General features: G+C 43.2%; 1 protein-coding gene across 1 annotated transcript in view; it reads left to right on the forward strand.

Annotated features, from left to right (window-relative positions):
* Window positions 1–4,196: 4,196 nt before the first annotated feature.
* The window catches only part of HIBCH (3-hydroxyisobutyryl-CoA hydrolase), a 116,699-nt gene continuing 107,852 nt past the window's right edge, over window positions 4,197–13,043 (forward strand). The window contains exons 1-3 of the mRNA XM_075002026.1: window positions 4,197–4,311; window positions 10,838–10,880; window positions 11,748–11,888. Of these exons, the coding sequence (XP_074858127.1) occupies window positions 4,271–4,311; window positions 10,838–10,880; window positions 11,748–11,888 (225 nt within the window). The 5' untranslated portion in view covers window positions 4,197–4,270. The remainder of the gene's footprint in view (window positions 4,312–10,837; window positions 10,881–11,747; window positions 11,889–13,043) is intronic.

The raw sequence follows: 13,043 nt of genomic DNA on the forward strand, positions 1-13,043 counted from the left end.
CAGACTTTACAATCCAAGGTGCACTTCCGGGCTGGGTTACTGTTTGCAAAGCACACTGGTAGCCTCAGGTGCCAGGTAATATGTAGATGTATGCTAATAATCATTAGTACATAGGTGACAAGCCAGGACAGCTGGAGCCCTGCTGCTAAATCCCAGGAGTTAGATTTAGCTGCTGGAACCGTATTCTTCTGTCCTGAAAAACATTCATTCATGAGTCCCCCCACAACCACAGACTCTGAGAAGACTCCTGACTAGACTCCCAGAACCCTCATCTCAGCAGGACAACTACAACTCGCCCCTCTTTCTGTTTGTCATGGCTGTCCCCGTCACCAAACCTCCACTCTCAACCACACCTTAGACAGCTGACCTGGATACTAGGAATACTCTTCTCCCATCAGTTGTCCTTTTCCCCAGTTGCCATTCCTCTCCCGCACCCCTTCCACTGACAGCATCACCTGGCTCAGAAATTCAGAGGCAAAAGGGTTACAGTACAGCTTAATCCTTCTTGTACAACTCCATCCACCTCACTTTGTGTTTGTTCCGGTTTCTGCTTGTAGGAGTCAGTGGAGGAACTGACTCTGTAAGGTGTTTTCACTATGATGTTCCTTTCTGCAAAGTGTTTTGGAGGAAGATTACTGGAAGAATGATTTGTGTTTAGAGATGACTGAAGCCAGTGTTGGTACAACACTTTTTTGGGAAATTGTATAAACAATCTCACAAAGGCCATCTGCTTCTGTTAACCTGCACTTACAGAAAACTTTCTCTGCATGCACACACAGGCACTAGTTCCCTTGACTGCTGCTGTTTTCACCTTCCGATGTAAACAAGGAAAAACATACTACATACTGTCTGCTCCAAGCCTTGATCATGAAACATAATGGAAATCTGGAGCAAGAAAATGCTCTGTGGACCTCACTGCATCCATAGCCTAGCACCCAGCCAAGCCTGAACATCTGGTTCAAGGTGCAAAATTTAAATGTGGAGCTTGGAATATAGGATTGGGAGATTGGAGACCAGGGTTCCAAATGTCCCACCATTCATACTTGTATTGATCTCAAGTAACTGTATGGAAGTCAATTGGATCACAAGGCTGCAAAATCAGTAGAAGTTAGAAAAGAATTGGGCTCTGGGCTCCTATTACTGGATCTAACACAGACAACCTGTACAATTTTGCACTGATCACTATCCTCCCTTTGGTTTAACAATTGGCTTCCAAGAACTCCTAAAAGTCCCTGCTGGCGTATTTCTGTAATACTGAATCAGTCTCTGAGTTTGTATTTTCTCAACTGTACAATGGGAATAACAACTGACAGTGTTTACCTATCTCAAAGAGATATGGTGAGATGAAATACACTTATGTCTATAAATTGCAGAGAGACTCGCAAATGGAAGATGCCATCTAAGGCTATGTCTATACTAGCCATAGAAGTTGACTGCCAATAAGCAATTTTAGCTACGCCAATTGTGTAGCTAAAATCAATTTATCAATAGTTGACTGCTATGGCTGTCTACATGGAAGAAGAAGAAGTCATGTGGCACCTTATAGACTAAATATTTTGGAGCATAAGCTTTCGTGGGCAAAGACCCACTTCATCAGATCCTTAATCCTCATCACTTGCAAAGAGTTATGGGGTCAACTTTGAAACAAAACCCCAGAAGATCAACTCTGAGTATCAACCCTGAGCCTAGGGCTAGGTCTGTACTACTGCAGAAGATTGACTGGCTCAGGGTTGATCTTCTGGGGTTTTGTTTCATGGATGCATGAAACGGCACTTGCCAGGGTCACACAGGAAATTGCCTACATGGAATAATTCACAAGATATCAAGTTCTCAATTTGGCCATAAATTATATTAATAAAAAACCAATGAGAAGTCCTGTGGCACCTTATAGACTAACAGATTTATTGGAGCATAAGCTTATGTGGGCAAAGACCCACTTTGTCAGATGCATGCATGGGTCTTTTCTCATAAAAGCTTATGCTTCAAAAATATGTTAGTCTATAAGGTGCCACAGGACTTCTCAATGGTTTTTTAATAATATAATTGATGGCCAAATTGAGAACTTGATATCTTGTGAGTTATTCCATGTGGGCAATTTCCTGTGTGCTTGCAAAGCAAACAAGGGGCTTGATGTTGGCGCACTAGTCTGTTTTTGTAAAATAAGTTGCAGGAGATTGGCCCTCATTTGCTAACAGTCTGTATCACAGAAATTTACTTCCTCCTCTTTTATGTCAATTTTTAATCTGTATCTTTTTTTTGTTACAATTGATTTAAGACATTTGGAGAAAGAAATTGCAACGGAAATGCTGTTACAGATGGTGCTGCTACAAATAAGGGCTGACACTTTCATAAATGAAAGAAAGACTGCCATCTGGCGTCTTCTCTTATTAGTGTTTGAGGTGGATTTTTACATTGAAGAACAATTCATACTGAAAGGGTTTAAAATGAAGTTGGATCAAAACAAGTTTAGCAACATGCCACGCCAAGAGATGCTGATGATATGTCCCCACTTCATGAACTGCAGTTTCACCTACCCTACAAACCCTCTCACACACTTTTAAACGTGACTACTCAAAAAGTGTTAACATAATGTTGGTGTGTACCCTTCGAACTTATAATTTTGAGAGCAGCACTGAGAAGACTTTAGAGTGATTATTCAATTATCAGTACTTTATTATTTTACAGATATGTTGACAAAGTGACCTAGAACTTCACAGCTCTTTTTACAGGACTATATAGGTCCAGGGAGCTTCATAGTGGCAGTTGGCTAAAATAGAGCATTTTCCTCCACTGGAAGTAGAGGCCCATATTATTTGAGTTAAAGTGGAATCTTTTGTCTGGTCTGCACTAGGAGGCAATGTCGAATTAAGGCACACAACTCCAGCTATGTGAATAACATAGCTCAGTGGTTCCCAACCTGAGGTCCACAGAAGGCTATTGCAGAGGGTCTGTGAAAAAAAAAATAGAAAATAAGATTTGAATAAATTACAAAGTTGCAATAGTTTTTAAACTAAATATTTTCCAATAATGTTATTAATTGCTGTCCAATAATCTATGTTCCCGTTTCATTTAATGAAGTATACACAGCAGCTAGAATTGGCTTTGATGGGGGTCTGTGAACTGTTTGGGGGAGGTGATTAGTGATCCACACAAGTGAAAAGGCTGGGAACCACTGGCACAGCTGGAGTTGATGTACCATAGTTTGTTACCACAGCATCCCCAGTGTGTATGTGTGTTTCTCAACGGAACGTACTGCTACACACAACTTGCTCTGTTTACAGAGAACTGCCAGGCTGCACCACGCGGTTGACAGAAAGTGGAAGGGCAGCTCTTCAAAGAGAGCTGCTGGGCAACTGGAAGCCCTCTCTGTCAACGGAAGTGTCTACACTTCCCTTCTGTCCATAGTACTAGGTCAACAGAGACTTATGCCTCAAATTTTGGAGGGATAATACTGTCCAGGCAAATGCAGAGTTCTGTCAAGACTCTGTCGACAGAAGGCTTTACAAGTGTAGATGCTCCCTGAGTCCTGAGAACGCTCCAGTGTAGACACAGCCATTAGCAAAACAGAGCTATCAGCTGTCACAGTAGGGTCTCCTCGCAGGCCAGATATTTTGGACGCATTTAACAAAGCGGGTCTTCGCCCACTAAAGCCTATGAGCTGATAACTTAGTTTACAAGGTGCCACAGGACTTCCTGTAGTTTTTGCAGGGACAGACTAACACAGCTCCCCCCCTCGTACACCGTGTGGCCCAACAAGGCAGGACGTGCTAGCAGCAGAGTGTACTGGCGGGGGGCGGGAGGGGGGCAGCACTGTCAGGTGAGAGCTGCGGAGCGGCGCAGGACGCAGAGGGAGGAACACCACCGCTGTGGAAACATGACGGTGGGAAGCGCCAGGCGAGGCGAGCAGAAGGGCGGTAACGTCGACGTGGGGCAGCCGCACCTCCCGCCCAGCAGGGGTGTTATGGCCCGGCTGGATGTGGACAGCAGGGCGCGCTGCGGCAGAGTACAAACGCCGGGCGGGGGGCGGTGTAACAAAGCACTGACAGCGGCGTCGTCTGCGACACCCCAGGGACAGGGGCGTTGCACCACCTAGCGGGCTGTACAGCAGCGCCGCGCGCCGGGCCTGGAGAGAGCATCACTTCCGCTTCCGCCGAGTGTGACACGCCCCCCCCCCGCCTTGTTTCCAGTGCGCGCCGTGGCGCGGGTGGGTGACGCAAAGCGGTTGCGTCTTTGCCCTGCGCCGCGGTGGCCCGTTGCGGGCTGGCTTGGGATGGGGCCGCCCTTGGGCCGGGTGGCGAGGCAGCTCCCCAGGTAAAGCGAGTGGGAAACCGGTAGGGCTGCGCTGAGGCGCGCGGGAGCGGTCAGCAGCGCCGCTCTGCCACGTCCCCCCGCCGCGCTGGCACTCACTGCCCCGGCTTTGGCCGCGGTGGGCGGGGCCTTTCTCCAGCTCGCCACGCCCCGGCCTAGTGCGAAGCACCGTTTCCCGCCGAGTCCCCACCGCCCTTCCCGGGCCCCTGTGGGTCAGGCTCCCTCAGGCCTCAAGTGTCGCGGCACGCTGTGAGCACCGTGGCTGGGCATTTAAACGCTACCCTGGGCCCGTGGCAGCCACGAGTGTTCTTGGGAAATGCTGTACAAAAGGTCATCTTCCCCGTCCCCGTTTCGCAGCAACTAGCTCTTAGCCTTGGAGCATGACTTCGTGGTGCACTAATTTTAGTCAACTAAAATCCCGCTGCAGACCAGACATTTGAATTCCTCCAGTACTCTTGGAGAATGGTGCCTATCTTTAAAAAAGAATTATAAACAAGACCCAGTGAATTACAGAGCAGTCCCCTGATGACTGCAACACCTGAAAAGATAACGGGACAAATTATTTAGCAAGTATTTAGTACACATGTACAAAGGGGCAACAATAGCCAATAAAGACTTTTCAGGAATAATCAGTCATTGAAATAACTTCACTCTCTTTGACAGGGTGAGAAACATTCCCTTAAATTTCTACCATCCTGGTGCAGAATAAGTTTTATGTGCAGAGGGGCACCAGCTGTAGAAACATGCTGCTGGCTGTGGGTGCTCTGCTAATCACCTGGGAGGCATCTAAATTTCTCTTGAGCAACAGCCCAAGTGCTCAGCTTGCAGGCAGCTGGCTTAGTGGATGAGAGAAGCAGTAGACATGATATCTTGATGGTTTTTGAGACAGTCCAACATGACAGTTTCATAACAAACTAGGGAATTATGGTGTAAGTTAAATTACTATATGTGAGTGCATAACAAGTTGCACATCATACTCATGATAATGAATAGTTTGCTGTCAAAGTGGGTAGACATTAAGTGCGTTCTCAGGGTCTAGTACTATTCTGTATTTTCATTTAATGATTAAGATGACTGAGTTCAGTTAGCAGTTTAAACATTTGTAGTTATTATCATGGTTAGAGGGGGTGTAAGCCCTTTGTAGGACAGAATTAGAATGCAAAATTCCAATAAATTGGAGATTTGGTTTGAAATAAAGATCAAGTTCAGCAGAGTCGTGAAGTGTGTTTTGCTTCAGGAAAAAAGTGAAATTGACTCTGCATTGGTACTAGATAAGAAGACTTAGAAGGTCATAATGGATCATAAATTGAAAGAGTCGGCAATGCTGTAGGTCAGTGTTGTTCTGGGAGATATTAACATTATTGTGTGCAGGACATGGGGAGTTGTATTGTTTGGCTCTACTTGGCACTGGTGAGGTATCACGGTGCATTTTGGGATACCACGGTTTAAGATGTGCATAAATTGTAGGGAGTTCAGCGGTGAGCAAACAAATAGTTTAGAGAACATAAATTGTGAGGACAGATTGAAAGAATTGGTCATGTTTAATTTAGAGAAGAAAATACTGAGTAGGAGCTATTAAATCTTCTAACATGGAAGAGGTTGTAGAATAGGGCATGTCCGCTCAGCACAGCATGAGTAGTAGCCAGCTTAGTTTGCAGCAAGGGAGATTTAGGTTGGATGGTAGGAAAGATCTGTAAGTATAGTTAAGGACTTGAACAGGCTATTTAGGGGTGATGGGGAATCCTTATCCGGAGAACTAAAATCCCTGTCAGGGATAGTGAAAGTGATTCATTTAAGAATATAGTTTCCCCGTCTGGATTTGGAAGGGAAGAGCAAGACATTGTTTTTCCTACCTGCTCCTCTTCTAATTTGAGTGTCAAATGTCTGTGCTACAGCAAAAACACTACATATCAACCTTTGTAGCTTTGTAACATTGACCTGTGTAGCTAGAGATGTCAATTGTTTAATGCTAACATAACTGCAGGAACAAAAACAGTTAGTGTTGCTAAAACATAGCTTAAGTAAGTACTTACCACTGAGGGTTTAGTCCCCTGAAATCAGTTTTGGATGACGTTCCTTTAATGCCATTGCTGGGGTGTTCTGCATTCAGCCATTGGCTGAGAATTGATGTACATGTCCCAAAAGTTCATGAAGTGTGATCTTGGAGCAGAAGAGAGAACCCAAATAAACGTGTGCATATGTTAGTCACAGAACTGGGTAAGTTCTTTGCGCTAGTAGAACCAACAGTTTAAGTAAACCCAATGTAAAACAGAATGGATACTCAGTTTTTTAAAATCAGGAGTTCTCAACCAAGTGTGTGTGTGCCAGTGGAGGTATGCAGAGATTTTTCTGGAGGTACTGTAAACCCTCTCTTTACACATGTTCAGGTTGCACGAAACTCGCTTTAACATGAGTTTCACAACATTTGAAGATACATGGCTGTCAGCCTGTCTAGCTTCCCGCAGAGGCAGGCAGCTAGGCAGGCTAAGAGCTCCTTCCCAAGCAGTGCCTAGCACTGCTCTGGGAAGGTGGGGGAAAACTTTTAGCTTGCCTAACTACCTGCTGCTGTGGGCAACCAGGTGGGCTAAAACCCCCTTCCCAGAGTTCTGTGAAAGTAGGGAGAAGGGTTTTAGCTGCCCACTGCTGCAGGCAGCTAGGGGGGCTAAAGCCCACTTGGCCCCCCCCAGGAGCAGCCTCCCACCACTACAGCCCCAGCTCAGGCCCAACCCATGCATGGGGCTCCCAGTGCCTGACACACTACAGTCTTGTTCAGGGCTTGGGATCCAGCCCCCAGTGCAGCACGGGGGGCTTGGGCTCCAGCCCCCTGTCCACCATGTCCACGAACACTCATCTAACCTCTGCGAATCCGGCTCCAACCCGCGCATGCCCTGGTTGAACTCCACCCTCCCATCCTTCCACCCCAGGCTTAACCCCTGGGCCCCAACCCACCACCCAAGTCCTCTGACTTACCTGATATTCGTGATAGGTGAGGGTTGCGTGGAATGCAACTCTCTCATCTCCCAAGGGAGTACTGTGTATCAACTCATCTAGATTTTAAGTCGTTTTTACAACCTTCTACGAAAAAGCACTAGCTTTTTCATACAGTCACTTGTTTAAACTGCTCTATATACTATACACAAGTGTAAGTACCATAGTTATATTCCAATTGATTTTTTGAATTCTGATCAAAATGAGAAAGTAATCAATTTTCAGTAACAGCGGTCCATGACACTTATATTTTTGTCTGATTTTTGTAAGTAAGTAGTTTAAATGAGGCAAAACTTGGGGTACACAAGGCAAATGAGACACCTGAAAAGGGGGACAATCTGGAAAGTTTGAGAGCCATTTTTTAAATAGCTTGCAGTAATCTTTCTGCTTTGGGAACACTCATTTCTACATTCCGTCTTGACATGGCACTGAGTGGGAAATTTCATACAATAGTTGAGACTTCATTGCTTGGCCAGTTTCTTGTTTCTTCTAGTCTCTTCAGCCACATCTTTTGCAAAATCATTATGTTGGTGTCCCCCAAACTTCTCCTTCCCTGTCTCCTCTTGAATTAGCTGCACAGTTCCTCGTTTTCACTAAGTAATAAAAGTACTAGATCAGTGGAAGAGATCTGGCATTTGAGGTTGACTGTAAGAATTAGGTTACTGTGTGTTCTGAACCAAATTTAAAATAATCCATCAGGTTCAGTACTTCTGAAAGGAGCTTGGGAAAAAATTCTATGTTTTTGCCTCTCTGGTGTTTAGGAACTCTTATAATTCTCAAAGTACTGAGGTCTGTTCCATTGAAATTAAAGAGAAGGTAAGTATGTTTGGCTTCTCTGCATCTGAGCAGAGGCCGTTTGTTTCTGATTGTCCAGAGTTGATATTCTTGCTTTTCCTTTATTCACCTATTCTTTCAGCACTTGCAGAGCATCAATTCTGGTAAGTCACTAAGTATCAAGGCCACAATCAAAGTGTGTCTGCATCACTTTCTCCAGCAGGGCTAACACACAGTGCATTCATTAGTCATCTTGTCCAAAGCACTAAGGTCTCTGTACTTTGTCTTTTAGCAGCTTGCAGAGCACCCAACAGACAAATATATTTGCTTACTGACTTTCCAGAAATTGAGGGTACCTTTTCCATTACTGAGGCTAGGGGTATTGGACAGGGGCTGTATATTGCTGATGGGGACACATTAATGGATGACTACAGGGATGTAATAGGGTATCCACTTACATGACTAACCACTTAGCATCTGCTGGTGCTAGTTATGTGCAGCCCCCATTCCCCTCCCTTCCCCTAGTCAATAGGGAGTGACTGGCTTAGCCTCTGTCTCTGTTTGTGCTGGCATCTGGCAGTTTCTACTGCTGCAGCTCTGGATTTAAAAGGCTGAGCCAGCACACAGGCTGGCTGACCTTCTGCCCCTGCCGTGGGGATTGGGTTCTCCCCCGCTTGTCCCTCCCCTGACTTAAATTGATTTAAACCCTTGTTCTCGGGGTGGAGCATAGGTTATCTACAAGTCTCTTCTGTTTCATTCTGTCTTGGAACAAAGCTTCTAGCTGTCCCCAGGAGTTGTTGTCTTCCAGCTCAGTAGATCTTCTCCATGTTGCCCGAGGTCTTCCTCTTTTGTGTTTTCATGATGGGCTCCATTTTAGAGCTTGACAGACTGTGCTGGATGGTGGTTTTCTGAGACTGTGGCTTAGCCATTCCCACTTTCCTTCTTTTGGTTTAAACATCAAGAAGTTATTGTCTTGCTCTGTTCCAAAGCTCCTGGTTTGTGACCAAGTCTTGCCATTTGATGTGAAGGATGTAGCTCAGGCATCTGTTCATGAATGTCTGTAGCTTGTGATTTCATAAAAAAGCCCAATCCCCGTGACTGGGACAGAAGCTCAGACAGCCCATATGCTGGCTTGGCCTTTTAAATGTGGTGCAGCAGAGGTGCGGGGAGGGACAGTTAACCAAGTAAATGACAATTTTTGGCAGTTACTCAGTAACCTGATTACTCACTCTTTAACATCCCTAGATGGGTCTGGAGCTCAAGGGGTCTGCTTCTTTGGACCATGCAGCACCTACCAGAACCTGTTCATGTTAGGCTTTGTAAACTTCCATTTTATGCTCTCTTTTATATTCAATTTTGACACATTAACACGTGGTTTGAACCGGGATGGGAATTTTCTGGGTCATTATAGGGGCTCTTTTGCATACTTGGCTTAATCTGGTTCTTGAGCCCTCCCCCCCGCCACTTCTGCCCCCTGCTCTCTGATTTGCTCACCTTGATAATTTTTTTCTGATTTGTCAACCATGATTACTATTTTTGGTTCTCTGCGCCTTAAATATTGAGTCTGTTCTGGTATGGCTATGGTCTGAAGAAGTGGGTCTGTCCCGTGAAAGCTCACTTAATAAATTATTTTGTTAGTCTTTCAAGTGCTACTTGACTACTTTTTTCAGGTCTCAAAGTAACAGGGAGCATGCTTTTAAATATATTCTGTTAATGAACTTCAAGTATGGAAATGCCAAAAATAGGATAATATTGGGAGTAAAATGAAGAAAGTGGCATAAACTAGGACACTGATAAGGTGGTTAATTGGACACTTGTATATGAATTGCCAGACATCTTGCATAGTCAAATTATCATAGTTTTGTGGTACACTGAAAAGATATGATACCTTAGAAGTCTGGCAAGTGTCATTTGGTCTGCTCCCAGGAATGGGGCAGGATAGCAGAGTGGAACTATTCAATTTTCTCAAAATAAAAGTTCATAGATTCAGCAAAAATCATCTTTCGGATGCATTGATATAAACTGTGAGTAATTCAGAGTTCAACTGAGTTCTTCTAAATATCCATCAGAGAAACTAAAAAAAAATTTTCCTTCATTAACTAATTGTCTGTAGAGATTATGATGGGGTAGTGGTTCAAGGGCTAGAAAATATTCCCGAAGCACTTGAACATGTCCTGGTAATTTTGAAATATGCCTACTAAATATTGGCTATTCCCACGCTGCTAATTATAGCCAGGACTTCCCTCTGTATGAGTGCAAACTTCCTTTGATGCTTTTAGGCCCTTCAGAGCTAGCAATAGTTTGTAGGGGTTGACACGTGCTATTTGTTTTTTTTTTTCCTATTTTTTAAAAACTAAAAACTGTTAATGCTAGAAACACTTGATATAATATGCTAAATTAAGCATGTCACAATCCCATCTTCATGATTTACAGCATGTTTGACTTTAAAGGGTGATTGCTTGTACCCTGTTCATGCTGATTTAGAAGTGAATTGTTAAGAGTCCTTCAGATCCACAGATCTGTGCTTTGTATCTACAGATGTCATTATGGATAGCTGTGGCTCTTTTTTCAGATACAGATACAAGTACAAATTTTGTGTCCATGTGGGACTCTACAAATTGTACAAAGTTGCATGTGTGAAGAAAAGCAGCTACTAACTTGTCATGCATAGCTAGAAACACTTCTATTGAAGTTTAGTGCAGCTCATGATGAGCAGTTGATTTCTAAAATGCTTTAGTTACCATTTAACTTGGCTGTCTTGTTTCAGATTGAAGCCATTCAACAGATTACAAAGAATTCTACAGCACTTGGTAAGTATAAGTTTCTTCCTGCTAGTGTCAGAAGCTGGTTTCTAATTTCTCCCCCTTGTGCAGTTGCAAATACGTGAATACTTCTTTAGTTTGTCTAATCATGAGTGTATTATACTCTAAACTCAGCTTTTTTAATATTTAGGCCTAAATTTGCTAGTTCCACATCAGCTGGAGTTCACTACAGAGTCCCCTTACATATTACTTTATGCTTAATCAATACTGATTACTTTTTGGCATCCCACATGTTTTGTGTGGTTTAAACTACTTACACAAACATAATATGTTTTCCGGTATACAAAATTTTCTTCAGTATATTTTAGTTTACTTTCAATTCACCTAAAATGTAGAGTGTGATTGGTTATGAAAGTGATTTTTGTAGTTTTGTATAATATCGCTAAATATGATCACGTTGTCGTGATCAGATGCATAGTGTTAAATTGTGAGTAGAAGATTAGAAGATTTATCTTGCATCAGTTACAATGATAGATGTACAAATGTTTCATTATGGTGGTCTCAGTGAAACAAGATCACAGCTGTATGTCCTAAATAAAGGCATTGAGGAATGTGAGATTTCAGAGAATGTACAACACAAAAGCTGTTCTGTTTTCAAATATTCCTGCAAATTGACAAGCTCAAAGCTAATATATCTTCAGTATGGTTTCAGGAACAATATTAACGCATCTGAAATAAATCAATCTCGAAATAGTGTGATTTTGGAAAATTTCAGTCTATAATTCTTTTAAAAAACAATAACCTTAACCTTAAAATGAGTTTTGAGAATGTTTATAGAATTATGCTGTATACCAAATGGTTTTCAAACATGAAAGATACTGTTTTACTTACTCTCCGCATTTTTTGCATACACAGAATATGTTCAAGCACACAGATGCTGCAGCTGAAGTATTATTGGAAAAGAGAGGCTGTGCTGGAGTAATAACTTTGAATAGACCAAAAGCTCTAAATGCATTAAATCTGTCCATGATTCGACAGATTTATCCACAGTTAAAGGTAAGTGGCTTTATTTTAACGCTGCCTAAATTCATACACCCACTGACAATTTTAAACAGACTGCCACTTCTTTGTTTAACCTGTAACTTCTTGTATGAAGTCACTGACCCAATCATCAGTTCGGTACTTAAGCTTTCACTTAACTAGGATGACTAGCCATCCCGTATTGGGTGGGGTGGTCTGGTATTTGGGACGCCAAAAAGGTGTCCCGCCTTTTTTTCTTTTTTAAGGGGACTAATTGTCCCGTATTTGCACCCCCCTCCAACCTCAGGGGAGCTGGGGGGGGAAAGGGGTGTGTGGGCTGCTGCAGCTTCCCTGGGACTCCCAGGGAGCGCTGGCAGTGGCTGCCTCCTTTCTGGTTCCCCAGGGATTGGAGGAACCGCTGCCTCCCCCCACTTATCTCCTTGTCCCATATTTGGGACAGGGAAATTTCATTGTCCTACACGTAATTAAACACTTTGCTATTTCTGCTGAATTCAGTGAGACTACTCACAGTTTTAAATACCATCCTGACCTACTGATTAGATCTCAGAATCCACATTTGTGTGGTAGTTTTGTTTTGCAACTAATTTGCTACATTTGAGTGAAATGCTGAATAGTGTTGTATGTGTGGTGATGTGGATTCTGTTTTCCAGAGGTTATCTCATCAGGGCTTGGGGGTTGGGGAGTACATGAACTAGGCTAAATCGTGATGTTCTAAATACATTATTCATTCTTTTACTATGAAAGTGATATAATCCCCCCCCCCCCTTTAGAGTGGATGTAGTTATATTGGTATATTTACATTAGTATAGCTTATTACCCTATAGGAAAGGGATTAAAATATGAATATAATGCACTTTTTGTGGCACTAGGGAGGCTGTAAAACTATAATTTCAGTTAAAAACAAAAATATGCTGCACTAACTGATGTAGTTATACTGGTAGGAAACTGGATAAATCAGGCCTTAGTCAATGCATTTGGCCCAAATCCATCAGTACTGTACGTAATGTACATCCTGTTGTTCAGGCCCTTAACACCCTCGTCTCCTATTGGCTGAACTCTGAGCCCCGGTTAATACCATCTCAATCACAGAATCTTCTGCTGTAGAAGTGGAATAGGATTGATAGGAGCTTCTCACAAGTCATGTGCTCTAGGGTGTGGCATCTCCCACCA

This window comes from Carettochelys insculpta, chromosome 8, assembly GCF_033958435.1.
Source record: "Carettochelys insculpta isolate YL-2023 chromosome 8, ASM3395843v1, whole genome shotgun sequence".
NCBI lineage: Eukaryota > Metazoa > Chordata > Testudines > Carettochelyidae > Carettochelys > Carettochelys insculpta.